Below are 15,947 nucleotides of genomic sequence, written 5' to 3' on the forward strand. Positions count from 1 at the left end.
CACATTGTTCTCTGTCTAGTCTGGCAATATGACGCATTGTTCTCTGTCTAGTCTGGCAAACTGACCCACTGTCCTGTCCAGTCTGGCAATCTGAACCACTGTCCTGTCCAGTCTGGCAATCTGAACCACTGTTCTGTCTAGTCTGGCAATCTGTGGCACAGACTCTGTGCAGCAAATACAGTACATCCTTACAGCCTGTCTAGCCTGACAGCCTGTCTGGCCTGAAAAACTGTCTACATCCAGTTTGTTTAGCCTGACAGCCCAACAAGTCTGGCAGTATATCTAGCCTGACAGACTGGCAATTTGCCTAGCCTGTCTAGGCAAATTGCACAGTCCTTTACCTTTGAGCACAGCAATCTAATCCTGGTGTTCAGTAAACCAGTGAAGTCCAGAGGTCTGGTAGTTTTGTGGATGCCTCTGCAGTACTAGAGCTAATGCACAAGAAGCTTATGTGGACCAGCCTAGAAAGACCATGCTAAAAATACTTTCTCACTAAAACCTATGATAGAAAATGTTTACCCAAAACAACAAATGACTTGAGTTAGCATTAATTTCAACATTGGAGATTGGGAGCATCAGCTTCAATGTCTGACTGAAGTCAAAGCAGCCAAAAAAATAAAAATTTTAGATACAGTATGATCAAACTATACTATAATCAAAAAGCTTTTTATGCAGAGGGATTTGATGATGATTATTTACAGCCAATTCAGTTCCTCAACATTTAATAGGTTTTCAAAATATTGGATTATTGAATAGCACCTATGTTGAATACTGGTTGAACACAGTTGTGCTACATGTACTGCAATTTTGTGTGAACTAACTCAACTATAAATGATAAAATATTAATGACTAAAAATTCTGAATTTATATTTGAATTTGATAGGTTACAAATACAGTACCATCTATAAATGAGCAGCACTAATCAACTTATGGTCAAATCATAGTTCTATTCCACCTGTCATAAAAACATAGTACCAACCCCCCTTATAACACAGCTAAAATATATTTTTATATTAAAATTCCTGCATTTCTGAAATTATATGCTTCTCATGATATTCAGTATAATACAAAAGAAATACTCATAATTTGTTGACATGTTTTACCGCGCACAAGTGCTGGCACTTAACGGACACAAATAAATTCATCTTCATACCTGGCACTGTCTTCTAACCACAATAAAGGGATGGCTAAGTAAATTTTCGGCACACAGGCTGACTATGTTGATTGATAATTCCCCGTACTTCTCCATTTGAATATCTGAAAACATATTACATTAGACAATGCTACTCTTTTATCTGCATTGTACTATTTTTAAGAACAAATAAAATATTTTACAAGAAATTAACAACTGTATCCCATTAAAATATGACAATGAATGAGGGATAAATCTGAGGTCAAGAACATTAAAATAAATCAAGCTTTAAGTTTCATCAAAAACTACTTTGAGCACATCATTAACCTCTCCCTAACATATGATTTCATGATGCTCATTGAACAGGAACAAGCACAGAAGCTACAGGGAAGAATAAAAATGTTCCTGCAGGATCATTCAAACTGCTAGGATCACCACTAAATCCTGACAATTTGCCAATCATATCTCCAATCTCCAGATGTCCAAACAATTTGCCAATTTAAGCACGGGCAGGACTTAGCCCCTAATTTCAAAGCCAGAGACTTGCAGTGCCACTTAGATTTTAGGCTATTACACCTGATTAATCTTTGTATGTGCTTCGTCCCCCATTTATCCCCTATTCATCCCCTATGTATCCCCCCTTGTCTTTACCTTTATTGTACTTGTTTTATCACCTGACCCCGTACTGGTATAAATTAACGAGTTTTGTAATTTCTTTTCACTTGAGAATGAACCATGGAGGTTCGAAACGTTGTGCAATTTTGTAATTAGTGTAATATATTCTTCAGTTATTCAATTCTTTTCTTCACCTAAAAACAACATGACTTTTGGTGAACTCCTCTTCCAGTTGAGCCCTGATGTAAGAGCATTAGTAAGAGGGATAGAAGCCCTAAATCAGAAAATAGTAAATACGGAATATGCTATCATATTCAATGAGACATGCATAAAAGAAAACCTGCTGCCAGAATACACCAATAAATTATATATATATATATATATATATATATATATATATATATATATATATATATATATATATATATATATATATATATATATATATATATATATATATATATATATATATATATATATATATATATATATATATATATATATATATATATATATATATATATATATATATATATATATATATATATATATATATATATATATATATATATATATATATATATATATATATATATATATATATATATATATATATATATATTTATATATATATATATTTATATATTCACGTGTTTATTTTCATGATATATATATATATATATATATATATATATATATATATATATATATATATATATATATATATATATATATATATATATATATATATATATATATATATATATATATATATATATATATATATATATATATATATATATATATATATATATATATATATATATATATATATATATATATATATATATATATATATATATATATATATATATATATATGTCGTACCTAATAGCCAGAACGCACTTCTCAGCCTACTATTCAAGGCCCGATTTGCCTAATAAGCCAAGTTTTCATGAATTAATGTTTTTTCGTCTACCTAACCTACCTAACCTAACCTAACCTAGCTTTTTTTGGCTACCTAACCTAACCTTACCTATAAATATAGGTTAGGTTAGGTTAGGTAGGGTTGGTTAGGTTCGGTCATATATCTACGTTAATTTTAACTCCAATAAAAAAAAATTGACCTCATACATAGAGAAAAGGGTTGCTTTATCATTTTAAAAGAAAAAAATTATAGTAAATATATTAATTCATGAAAACTTGGCTTATTAGGCAAATCGGGCCTTGAATAGTAGGCTGAGAAGTGAGTTCTGGCTATTAGGTACGACATATATATATATATATATATATATATATATATATATATATATATATATATATATATATATATATATATATATATATATATATATATATATATATATATATATATATATATATATATATATATATATATATATATATATATATATATATATATATATATATATATATATATATATATATATATATATATATATATATATTAGTATATTTTGGTAGCAGTCTTTCCTGTAGACATATATTATTAAATATGACCGAAAAAGTAAGATTAATAATTCTAACACGAATTTTCTCAATCTTTCGTACATTACGCTTCACTGTTGGAGGTAAATCAAAAATCACTTCTCCAAAATTCATTTTTATTTCTAGTCTGACGCGACACGGGCGCGTTTCGTAAAACTTATTACATTTTCAAAGACTTCACAAATACACAACTGATTAGAACGTATCTCTGATTTTATATCTACATTTGAGTGAGGTGGTAAGGGTGATGTGGCATTAACACAAGACAGAACAGGAGGGGATATTAATAGGGTATTAAAAGTATCAACACAAGACAGAACAGAAACAATGGGTATTGAATAGAAGTGTTTGTAGAAAGCCTATTGGTCCATATTTCTTGATGCTTCTATATTGGAGCGGAGTCTTGAGGTGGGTAGAATATAGTTGTGCAATAATTGGCTGTTGATTGCTGGTGTTGACTTCTTGATGTGTAGTGCCTCGCAAACGTCAAGCCGCCTGCTATCGCTGTATCTATCGATGATTTCTGTGTTGTTTACTAGGATTTCTCTGGCGATGGTTTGGTTATGGGAAGAGATTATATGTTCCTTAATGGAGCCCTGTTGCTTATGCATCGTTAAACGCCTAGAAAGAGATGTTGTTGTCTTGCCTATATACTGGGTTTTTTGGAGCTGGAAAGTAGAGTTGGAAATTCTGTTGGACGACATATTCGACCTCGAGACACAAAAGAAGGTCACTACCAAAGATACCTTACAAGCAGAACTTATTGCAGAAGGAGGAAAGAATCGAGGCAACTACAGAAGCACCATACTGTCCCCCGAGCTTAAAGCGGCAGCTAAAAGCCTTCGTGAGAACAAGGAGATAGTTGTCAGGAGAGGTGACAAGTCGCCAATATATGTCATTCTTAAAAAAGACGAATATCTGGCGAAAATGAACATCATACTCTCTGACCAAACTAAGTTCCAAAGGGTAACGAAGGACACTACAGCCGAATTAAAAGCAAAGGTCAACAAACTGATCGAAACTGTAAACGCCAAGAAATCCGGACTCCACCTGCCAAAGATCATTGGGGAATATAAACCTGGATATGCGTATGGAAATGTCAAGACGCACAAGCCTGGAAACCCACTTCGGCCAATCATTAGCCAGATACCCACACCCACGTACAGACTGGCAAAGCGACTCAACGGCCTGCTGACTCCTTATGTTCCTTGCGCCTTCAGCCTGAAGTCTCCAAAGGAATTTGTGGACTTACTGCGGGGCACACGGGCCACAGGGATAAGAGCCTCGTTGGACGTAGAATCGCTGTTTACCAACGTACCTGTGGACGAGACAATCGGAATGATAGCCGACAGAGTGTATCGTGATCCAGCCTGTACTCCTCTTGACATGCCAGAAAGTATTCTGAGGAAACTACTCCAAGCTTGTACTAAAGAGGCACCCTTCTTGAGCCCGGATGGGCACATGTATAAGCAAGTAGATGGGGTCGCCATGGGTGTCCTGTTTGCAAACTTCTACATGGGTACCATCGAGCAAAAAGTCTTAGTCGACATGAACTTGAAACCGGCCATATACTGCAGGTATGTTGACGACATTTTTACACAGGTACCTGATGTCAGACATCTGCAGAAGCTGAAGGAGGCATTTGAGCAGAGTTCCGTGCTGCGTTTCACTTACGAGACGGAAAAGGATGGGAAGCTGCCTTTTCTAGATGTAACAGTCATGGAAAAGGGCGGAGGTTTCCACACTGCAGTCTACACTAAGGAAACAAACATAGGAATGTGCCTAAATGCCAACAGCGACTGCCCTGACAGGTACAAGAGGAGTGTTGTTAACGCATACGTCGACCGTGCTCTCAGCCACAGCTCAGAATGGAAGCAAGTCGACGAAGAACTCTGTAGGGTAAGGCAGGTCCTAGTCAATAACGGCTTCTCCAATGGTTTCATCGAAGACATCATAAGAAGGAAAGTGAAAAGCCATGCAACCTCTGAAGAGACAACTAACACAACACCTATACCCCCTATTAGACTATTTTACAGGAACTTCTTTTCCACAGCTCATAAAACGGAGGAAAGGGTCCTGAAAGATATTGTTAATAGAAACGTTATCCCTACAGACAAAAATCAGAGGATACAACTGACGATTTACTATAAAACCAGAAAAACGGCCAGCCTACTCATGAGAAACTCTCCAGACACAAAACAGAACGCTTTAAAAGAGACTAATGTCGTCTATGCCTTCAAATGCCCACTTGGGGACTGTAAGCTCCAAAAAACCCAGTATATAGGCAAGACAACAACATCTCTTTCTAGGCGTTTAACGATGCATAAGCAACAGGGCTCCATTAAGGAACATATAATCTCTTCCCATAACCAAACCATCGCCAGAGAAATCCTAGTAAACAACACAGAAATCATCGATAGATACAGCGATAGCAGGCGGCTTGACGTTTGCGAGGCACTACACATCAAGAAGTCAACACCAGCAATCAACAGCCAATTATTGCACAACTATATTCTACCCACCTCAAGACTCCGCTCCAATATAGAAGCATCAAGAAATATGGACCAATAGGCTTTCTACAAACACTTCTATTCAATACCCATTGTTTCTGTTCTGTCTTGTGTTGATACTTTTAATACCCTATTAATATCCCCTCCTGTTCTGTCTTGTGTTAATGCCACATCACCCTTACCACCTCACTCAAATGTAGATATAAAATCAGAGATACGTTCTAATCAGTTGTGTATTTGTGAAGTCTTTGAAAATGTAATAAGTTTTACGAAACGCGCCCGTGTCGCGTCAGACTAGAAATAAAAATGAAATTTGGAGAAGTGATTTTTGATTTACCTCCAACAGTGAAGCGTAATGTACGAAAGATTGAGAAAATTCGTGTTAGAATTATTAATCTTACTTTTTCGGTCATATTTAATAATATATATATATATATATATATATATATATATATATATATATATATATATATATATATATATATAAATAAATAAATTTTATATATATATATATATATATATTATATATATATATATATATATATATATATATATAATGTTGTACCTAGTAGCCAGAATGCACTTCTCAGCCTACTATGCAAGGCCCGATTTGCCTAATAAGCCAAGTTTTCATGAATTAATTGTTTTTCGACTACCTAACCTAACATAACTTTTTCGGCTACCTAACCTAACCTAACCTATAAAGATAGGTTAGGTTAGGTTAGGTAGGGTTGGTTAGGTTCGGTCATATATCTACGTTAATTTTAACTTCAATAAAAAAAATTGACCTCATACGTAATGAAATGGGTAGCTTTATCATTTCATAAGAAAAAAATAGAGTTCTGTAATGTATAGTTATTTAGGTTAAGTTAAATTGTCCTTTCAAGATTTGTAAACTTTACCACTAATTTAGTGTGTGAATCTCATGTCCTGCCTACGTTGAGTCTGAGAGGAGAGCCTCCCTCCCTCATTGTCTCTCTCCCTCCTTTACTGCTTCCCTCCCTCCCTCCTTCACTGCCTCCCACCCTCCTTCACTACCTCCCTCCCTCCTTCACAGCCTCCCTCCCTCTCAACAATGCCTCCCTCACTGCCTTTCTCCCTCTCCGCCTCTCTCCCTTCCTCTCTCCCTCCCTCTCTTTCTCTCTCCCTTCCTGCCTCCCTTCCTCTCTCCCTCCCTTCATCTCTCCCTCCCTCCCTCCCTCCCTCCCTCCCTCCCTTCCTCTCTCCCTTCCTCTCTCGTTCCCTCCCTCCCTTCCTCTCTCCCTCCCTTCCTTCCTCCATCCCTCCCTCTCTTCCACCCTCCGTCACTCTCTTCTACCCTCCCTCATTCTCTTCCACCCTCCCTCCGTCTCTTCTTTGAATACTCCCCTAATACTCCCCGCTTGGGGGCCAAGCGGGGAGTATTACTAAACAGAAAATATAAGTATAAATACCCAGAGAACAGCAAAGGGGGACCACAAAGGCAGATTCCCCCATCAGGCAAAAACATAAAACAAAAGAAAAACCCTGTAAGAGGACAACGTACCCAGGCAGAACAGAGCCGGCCACTGTTATTGGTGAAAATTAGCTGTGCAGTACCCCGCGCCCCTACCAGTGACGAAAAATACCTCTTACCCAGAGACAAACAAGGGCAACAAACCCCAGCTGACTTCAGGGGCGGCCAAGTACCAAGCAGTAAAGGACACAGCGGAGGTAGATCCCAAGGTGACTTGTGGAAGGTGGCCCCAAGCCCCGAGGGCAGTACTTACAGGGCACCTAGGGAAGAGAGCCCTTGGCGCATGCAGCCCGAGTACCGTGGAATCTCTCTCCTGGTTCACACACCACAAGCCCACAGAACTTGTGATCTACAAGTTCTGTGGGCTTGTGACCTCTACAGGTCTAGAGAACCTGTCTCTACAGACCACACTTTTGGTGTGGGCTGTAGAGACAGTCCACACCACAAGGCACAGAACAAACAAAACCGGAGCCAAAGGCACCCGACTGATCAGTAATCCAACTGTCGATTGGATCGCCAGCTCGGAGGGTCTGGAGCTCCACCTTCCCCCTCCTGGGGAGGGGGGAGGTTGCGCAGACGGCAGCAAGGTGACGTGATGACGTCATGCTAGTTTGATAATTTTGTCTAGGGAGTTCTGTCCACTTTTGGTAGTGGACAGAACTTTTGTTCTGTTTGGCTTTTGGTAGCAATATTTTCACCAGAATAGGGGTTTGTTTTGATTTTCTATCTTTCTGGGTGCATATCCCAGTCGATGGCATACATAGAATGCGCCCAACCACACGGAGGGGGTTTTCTATAGGCCATTGCTCCTCGTGCCTCTCTTAGGGGGCCAGGTTCTGGCTCGTGGTTCCCGGTAGGCAAGAACTCCAAGCACTTTGATTTATGCCAGAAAGTTATACGTATCCATTCAGCCTGGATAACTCCGGGGAGCCGACGGGGTTTCCCTCAGAAAAGCAAAGAAGAAACGAGGGCCAAAGGACAATCCAGCCCAAGCGACACAACGCAGACTGGAGGTGAACAGCACCCAAAACAGCCTGCTTAACAGAGCTAAGGAAGTGTTGACCCCAAATGCAAACTGCAGTGGCCCTGCCAGCGTTGTAGGAACAAAGAACACAAGGCAACAGAGGTGACATAAGATGAAGAAGTTAAGAGAATCAAGAACCAAGAGAAGCTAAAGGAGAAAAGACGAAGAACTGTATAAAATGAAGGAACGCAAAGAGGAAGAAAGAGAGTAGCAAACAACTCACAAGTGGGGAAGGCAAAGGCTTGGTCAGAGACCAGGCTGCAGGGATGATGATCCCTGGAACTTCCATAAATTAGGCAGGTAATCAAATCCATTCACCACACACCACCACTCCGAAGAAGACCGCAGGTGGGATACGTCAACAAAGCCACGCAATCTCATGAAACAAGGCAAATCTCCAAATGTCAAAAACTCCAGAAGCAAAGAGCAGAGGAGATTAAAACCAGCGAAGCATGTGACTGGACTGACCCTCTGGAAGATGTGGAACTGCGGAAAAATGACCGGGTTTGGACACTAAGCAAGCAGCATCAGAAATCGAGGCTGGGCCAGCCACTAAGAACCCAGAAGGATCCCCTTCTCCCTCATAGGACTTCCACAGAACCAGGACTGGAGTAACAGTTAGACCAAAGGAAAGAGGCACAGAAACCCTTCACCATGACCAGTCCAGCCTAAAGGAGTCTACTGCAAGGACCTCGCAATTGGGGAACAGCGCCACGTAAAGAGAAAGACGCCGGGACCAAGCTGGTGTGAAGAGGTCCACAACCGAGCGACCGAATGTCTTACAGATTCAGAGGAAGGAGGCGGCATTGACAGTTCATTCTGTGAAGACACGAAGGAACCGAAGGCAGGGACCGAAGCGAACTATTCTGGTTGAGAAAATGAACCAGGGGAGTAATCCGAATGGAGTTGGACTGCGGAGCTTAAAGAAATCCAAATCCTCTGTAGTGCATGCCACACAGCTGCAAACTATAGCACAGTGCTATGCACCTGCCAAAAAAAAAGACCAACACCCCTAATCGGGCAGATGATCACTGGTGACAAAACCCCAGCCAAGAGCCGAGGCATCCGTAAAAACGTCGAACGCAGGTGGAGGAAGGCACCAGGGGATCGAACCCCAAAAAGCCCAAAGAGGAAGCCGGCAACACAGCAGCAGCCGACAGAGGGCTAATGGAGTTCGAACCCAACAGTCATAACAGTGGCACAGGGAGAGCCCGGAGAGGAACTAACACAATCTCCTAAGCCAAACTCTGCCCAAGAGGTGAATCAGGAGGACAAGGCAGAGGCTCCCACACAGCTGCTAGAGCAACCACCAAATCACCTGAGACTGACAACAACAAAAGACTGCAGCCAGGACAAGGCTGTTGGAGGCAAGGTTGTTTTTTGCCAGCCAGAAAACAAATCCCCAAATTTTAGCAGCAAACTACAAACTTTATCTTGTATATGCAGTTTTTACAAAATTTGCATTTGTTACAATATTAGATAATATTGATTTAATTTTTACTGTAATGAATTGTTTTAACATAATTCTTGGTTATTCTATACAATACAGATTATAGGCCTTCTCATCCCCTAGACAGTCCCTTCTGACTCCTCCAACACCCCGTACCTTGCAACCACCCACTACAATACCTCCCATACCCTGCGCCTCAAGCCAATGCTGTACTCGATTAATACAGTATGGCCCATGCCTCTTTCCAGTGTCTCGCAAAATCTCCTTTTTTCTGGATTTCTGTCCAGATATAGTGAAGTTTAGCAGAAAGTTATCCAGATTGGATTTCGAACCCATACCAGTCAGCACTATTCAGCCAAACCTCCAATCAATCACCAGAATTTCAATCCAGATATGGCAAAGCCATATCTGGATTAAAATTTGAAATCAAATTTCAATCCAGATATGACAAAGTTTTGCCAGAACAATATCTGGCCACAATTTTTAACAGATAACCCAAATATTCAGATGAGCAGACTTTGGATAAGTCTGACGGTTGTAGACCAAATTTTGGCAAGACAATTGCTTCTCTTGTAATGAAAGGCACAAAAGGCTAAGTTCATCCTGACAATCACACAGGAATACAAGAACTTGAGAGAAGTGTTTTTTCTTGAAACCCAGAAATGCATCAATTATGTACTCAACTTTATGTAATCCAAGTGGATTATATTTTAAATTCTCTATGTAAAGTGTATTTTTAATTTGAATCACAAAGTACTGTATATAATCACGTCATAACACCATAGAAAAATTTACTTAAGCTTTCCAATAAGTACAATTAATCATTACCTCTGTATGCATCCAGATCAGGGGTTTTTGGCACAGCTGGCTTGGCAGTTTGAGGGGAACCATGTGCAGGGTTCAGTAGATTTTGAGGGAACTCAGTGGGGCGCCGGTAATAGTCTGGTGTATCCATTGGTCTTTCTTTATCTTCGTATGTCTTCTGCCAGAATGGAGTATCTCTCTCACGTAGGTTTGAGAAAAACTGGTAGTCATCAAGTCCTGCCATAATATATGCTTTACTTTGCACTGACAGAGGGCCCAATTTTATAGTTGAATGACAATTTTCATTATCAGGTCATTCAATTTTGCCTGAAAAATATATTATATTTTGAAATACAGTCAACACTTAGGCTATGGCAGACTATAAAGTATTTTGATCAGTTCTTTTTCTAATTTATATCCTCCTCATACCATGCTCTCTCCTAAAGTTTAACTTTCTAATTTGGGTGGCCTCAATCTGCATTATCTTCCTTAGTTATTTCAACCACAAAAAATTTTGAAATCTTGTATATTAAATGTTGTAAACCATTTTCTGAAAAAGTCCACATGTTCATTAGTTAAGTCTGCAACAAATGAAATACAGTAGTCGTCATTCGCTTTCAATGAGCAACAAAAATTAAGAGAATCGCTAATGACTGCCTACACAAGTTCTGTACAGAATTGCGTATACAAAACCAAAAACAGTGGTGAATGTAATGAAACACTCATTTCTGAGAGAGATCCAGTGGCTCCCTAAAGCTATATTGCTGAAGCTATAAACCTTGCCATTACTCAGTCATGTCAGTTCATAAGCAGTTAGACTACCAGGAACCAGAGCCAGAACCTGGCTTCCTTCCCAGAGGAACAGACAGCATGTGATTGTTACAATCACCCTCACTGGGAAAGCAACCATAAAATAGATGAGACAATAACAACTGCACGGTTCATGAAAACAAACCACTAAAACAGCTAAAAGACATGACAAAAGAATCACTCAAAATGAATGAAGCTGATGCCAAAAACCTAATAACACAGTTCTCCAGAAATAACGGGGGGACAGAACAAAGATAAAAACTGTAAAGCCAGTGCCTAAGCAGAATCTAAAGAGCAAGGACAGCCTGCCGACATGCAAGACAGGAGGCAAAAGACATAGAAACCCCTTCCTGTAGGATTGGGGGCAAACAGCTTTAACAAGGCAGCCAATGCCACGGCAGCCGAAACCAGAACACCGACTGAAGGTCCTCCACTCAACACCTCCACATCCTCCGAAAGTCAATCCGAGGACAGCTCGAGAAGACCGACGAAGTGCAAGATGGAAGATAAATGACTCAGAGTTCAATGGTCATCTACCAAGGCAGCCGAAAGAGAGGGGACCTGAGCACGTAACCGATAAAGACACACATCACAGGAAAGCACAGGGGTGAAGAGGCACTCATTGAGGAACTCCAATGAGCCCCCCCAAGAACACCTGCAACACCAAGGAACCCTCTCACCACTCAAGCATGCGGGTCCAGCAAAATCTATGCCAAGCTCAAGAAAAAGAGATACATGCTTGATGGGGTTCTGGGAGTTCTTCTACTCCCCAAGTCTGGCCCAAGGCCAGGCTTGACTTGTGAGAGTTTGGTCCACCAGGCTGTTGCTTGAAGCTGCCCACAGGCCCACATACCCACCACAGCCCGTTTGGTCCAGCACTGTTTTCTAAAAAAAAAAAAAAAAAAAAAAAAAAAGTCTAGTTTTCTCTTGAAGATATCCACGGTTGTTTTGGCAATATTTCTTATATTCGCTGGGAGGACGTTGAACAACCACGGACCTCTGATGTTTATAAAGTGTTCTCTGATTGTGCCTATTGCACTTCTGCTCTTCACTCGTTCTATTCTGCATTTTCTTTTTCTTTAGGAAGAAGACAACTTCCTGGCAGTCTTCCTGGAGCCACGAAGACTCCGGAACCTCGTAATGCACCTACCATGGGGAAGAAGAACCAAACTCAAAAGAAGTCAGATCCATTATCGAGGCGTAAACCGGGTCTCACTGGAGGCACGCATCAAGGACCTCCCGAACCTCTGCAGAGGAATCCAAGAAGAAGGAAACCACAGGAAAAATGTATCCGAGATACCCAAAGGCAATCAAAAATGAACCCTAGGGGGGAGAGCTGCACCCAACTCAAATTCATACAGGGACGGAAGATAAAAAAAAAAAACAGCCTGCAACAACAAACCCTGCTCAGAAGGCACAAAGGCCCAGGCAGGATTAAGAGAGTCCAAGCACTCCAAGCAGACTCTTCCCCCCACCCCCATGAGCCCCAGGAACCCCCAACACAGACACAGGTACTCACTGTTCCCTGCCAGCACACCCAAGATAGCCACAGGTACTCACTATCCCCTGCCAACACACCCAGGGCAGTCACAGGTGCTCACCATCCCCTGCCAGCACACCCAAGATAGCCACAGGTACTCACTATCCCCTGCCAACACACCCAGGGCAGTCACAGGTGCTCACCATCCCCTGCCAGCACACCCAGGGCAGCCACAGGTGCTCACCATCCCCTGTCAACACACCCAGGGCAGCCACAGGTGCTCACCATCCCCTGCCAGCACACCCAGGGTAGCCTCAGGTGCTCACCGTCCCCTGCCAACACACCCAGGGCAGCCACAGGTGCTCACCATCCCCTGCCAGCACACCCAGGGTAGCCTCAGGTGCTCACCGTCCCCTGCCAACACACCCAGGGCAGCCACAGGTGCTCACCGTCCCTGCCAACACACCTAGGGCAGCCACAGGTGCTCACCATCCCCTGCCAGCACACCCAGGGTAGCCTCAGGTGCTCACCATCCCCTGCCAGCACACCCAGGGTAGCCTCAGGTGCTCACCGTCCCTGCCAACACACCCAGGGCAGCCACAGGTGCTCACCATCCCCTGCCAGCACACCCAGGGTAGCCACAGGTGCTCACCATCCCCTGCCAGCACACCCAGGGTAGCCTCAGGTGCTCACCGTCCCCTGCCAACACACCCAGGGCAGCCACAGGTGCTCACCATTCACTATCCCCTGCCAGCACACCCAGGGTAGCCTCAGGTGCTCACCGTCCCCTGCCAACACACCCAGGGCAGCCACTGGTGCTCACCATCCCCTGCCAGCACACCCAGGGTAGCCTCAGGTGCTCAACATCCCCTGCCAGCACACCCAGGGTAGCCTCAGGTGCTCACCGTCCCCTGCCAACACACCCAGGGCAGCCACAGGTGCTCACCATCCCCTGCCAGCACACCCAGGGTAGCCTCAGGTGCTCACCATCCCCTGCCAGCACACCCAGGGTAGCTTCAGGTGCTCACCGTCCCTGCCAACACACCCAGGGTAGCCACAGGTGCTCACCGTCCCTGCCAACACACCCATGGCAGCCATAGGTGCTCACCGTCCCTGCCAACACACCCATGGCAGCCACAGGTGCTCACCGTCCCTGCCAACACACCCATGGCAGCCACAGGTGTTGTGTTACCTGGTGGTGGGTGAGGAGTGATCAGCATGTCGCCCCTGACGACCTCCAACGTCGCTGCACCTCCAGTGTCCACTAACACCCGTCCACAACCCTAGCCAACACAACTGCAGCTCCTGATATCTGGATTACACAGCGACGACTTCCCATAGGTGGGGCGACCAGTGTTCAGGGCTCACAGGGGTGTACAGGGCTCACAGGGGTGTACAGGGCTCACAGGAGTGTTCAGGGCTCACAGGAGTGCTCGGGGCTCACAGGAGTGTTCAGTGTTCAAAGGAGTGCTCTATATGAACACAGCGGCAGCAGACGACGGGGAACAACACAAAACAGCTGATCACGCCTCCGTCTCCCTCGTGTGTTCGCGGATACTAGATACTAGATCCGTCGGTACAGCCGACGGATCGCACTCATATTTTTACCATTACGGACACCAAATTTGAACGTTTCGTATATATATAATTGCTCAATATTAAAAACATAATATAATGTTACTAACATTTAAAATATTCTACTTAACAGGCATATAGTTATTAAATGAAGTTTAGAGATGTGATGGACATAATGTTGTGTTGATTTAGGGGCGACGACGATCGTGGGATCGGATGCGCCCGGATGGCCATAATCCGGGCTTCGTAAGAACGCCGCCCGCCAGCGTAAACACTACGCATCCGAATGCCCACAAACATGATTAAACGCACAAAACATAATAATAATAATAATAATAATAGTAATAATAATAATAATAATAATAATAATAATAATAATAATAATATTTTATTTAGGTAAGGTACATACATACAATAAATTTTTACACTATTATTTTTACACTTAAAGCCACTATTACGCAAAGCGTTTCGGGCATGAAGAAGACTGTAGCGAGTAGATTATCCCAATAATATACTCGCTCCAAATATAGTGTTAATATTCCTGTCAACCTTTGGAGATGAATGAGGTGAGGCGTTGCCCGGGCAGCACGGTGAGGTGTTGCCCGAGCAATATAAGCGGCAAGAATAGCAAACATTAACTAGTCTACTTTCAAGTGTGGTCTAGAGCAGACACTTGCGAGATACTGTACCAACGCTCAGTGCGCTCAACTCACACCAACGTATCACCTGTGTACTTCTGTATATTCGACCAAATATATATATAGTATCTTAGTGTCTGTGTTTATTTGTCACCATACTTTACGTAACAATAGAACCGTCTCATTGGTGACCCCAGAGAGTTTCGACGATACCCAGCCACGATGGACTACAACATGGACTCTTACTGGACCTCTACTGCTGCTGCTTGCTGTGGACCGCTGCCACCTGTCACTGAACGCTGCCAACACGCTCGCCACAGCTATGATTTTCACCGCGATCGTCTCTGCCTTTTCATCTACTACGGCTTGCTGCTCCACGATCACTACTCACTCATCTGGCAGCTTCATCAGTAACTACATAATGTGGGATCTACAGCCTGTCCTGCCGACTCTCCGTCGCTGCCAGGGCACTGCTTGTTCTACAGGGGCGCCCACGAAAACTGCTCTTTCGTTAGATTCATCTACACGTTCACTGCATTCTGATACTCTGCCGACTCAAGCACTTTGCGCAGTACAGGACTTACAGCTTGCTTTTCCGACTCTTCGTCGCCTCCAGGACAATTCAGCTCTAGCAGTGATTACCTCGTTGTCCTAACTACGTGCCTACATTACCTCCTAATGTCCTGGTGCCCGAGCCCATCCGCCCCGGATCTAAATGCTCCACCAGCGACCCAAGGACGCAACAATTATGCACATTCTTCTCTCCTGCTACACCGAGCTTGTCCACACACTGCCTACATCTTTTGGTATCAGACTACAATTTCCACAGTCAACAATGTAGTACTCGGCGTGTACAGTCCTAATCAACCCAAGACGCTACAGCTTCGACACAGAGCAGACAGCAG

At 42.7% G+C, this 15,947-nt stretch overlaps 1 protein-coding gene across 3 annotated transcripts in view; it reads right to left on the minus strand.

The window, feature by feature from the left end:
* LOC123759844 (mitochondrial outer membrane protein SLC25A46) overlaps window positions 1-14,391 on the minus strand; it is a 137,060-nt gene extending 122,669 nt beyond the window's left edge. For 2 of the 3 annotated variants that reach the window (XM_069317585.1, XM_069317597.1), the window contains exons 1-3: window positions 14,022-14,390; window positions 10,564-10,866; window positions 1,154-1,257 (exon numbers count right to left, since the gene is read on the minus strand). In XM_069317585.1, coding sequence (XP_069173686.1) covers window positions 1,154-1,257; window positions 10,564-10,783 — 324 coding nt within the window. In that variant the 5' untranslated portion in view covers window positions 10,784-10,866; window positions 14,022-14,390. Of the gene's footprint in view, window positions 1-1,153; window positions 1,258-10,563; window positions 10,867-14,021 lie in introns of all 3 variants that reach the window. The other variant, XM_069317593.1, reaches the window with a different exon arrangement.
* Window positions 14,392-15,947: the final 1,556 nt, after the last annotated feature.

This window comes from Procambarus clarkii, chromosome 8, assembly GCF_040958095.1.
Source record: "Procambarus clarkii isolate CNS0578487 chromosome 8, FALCON_Pclarkii_2.0, whole genome shotgun sequence".
In the NCBI taxonomy this organism is placed as follows: Eukaryota; Metazoa; Arthropoda; class Malacostraca; order Decapoda; family Cambaridae; genus Procambarus; species Procambarus clarkii.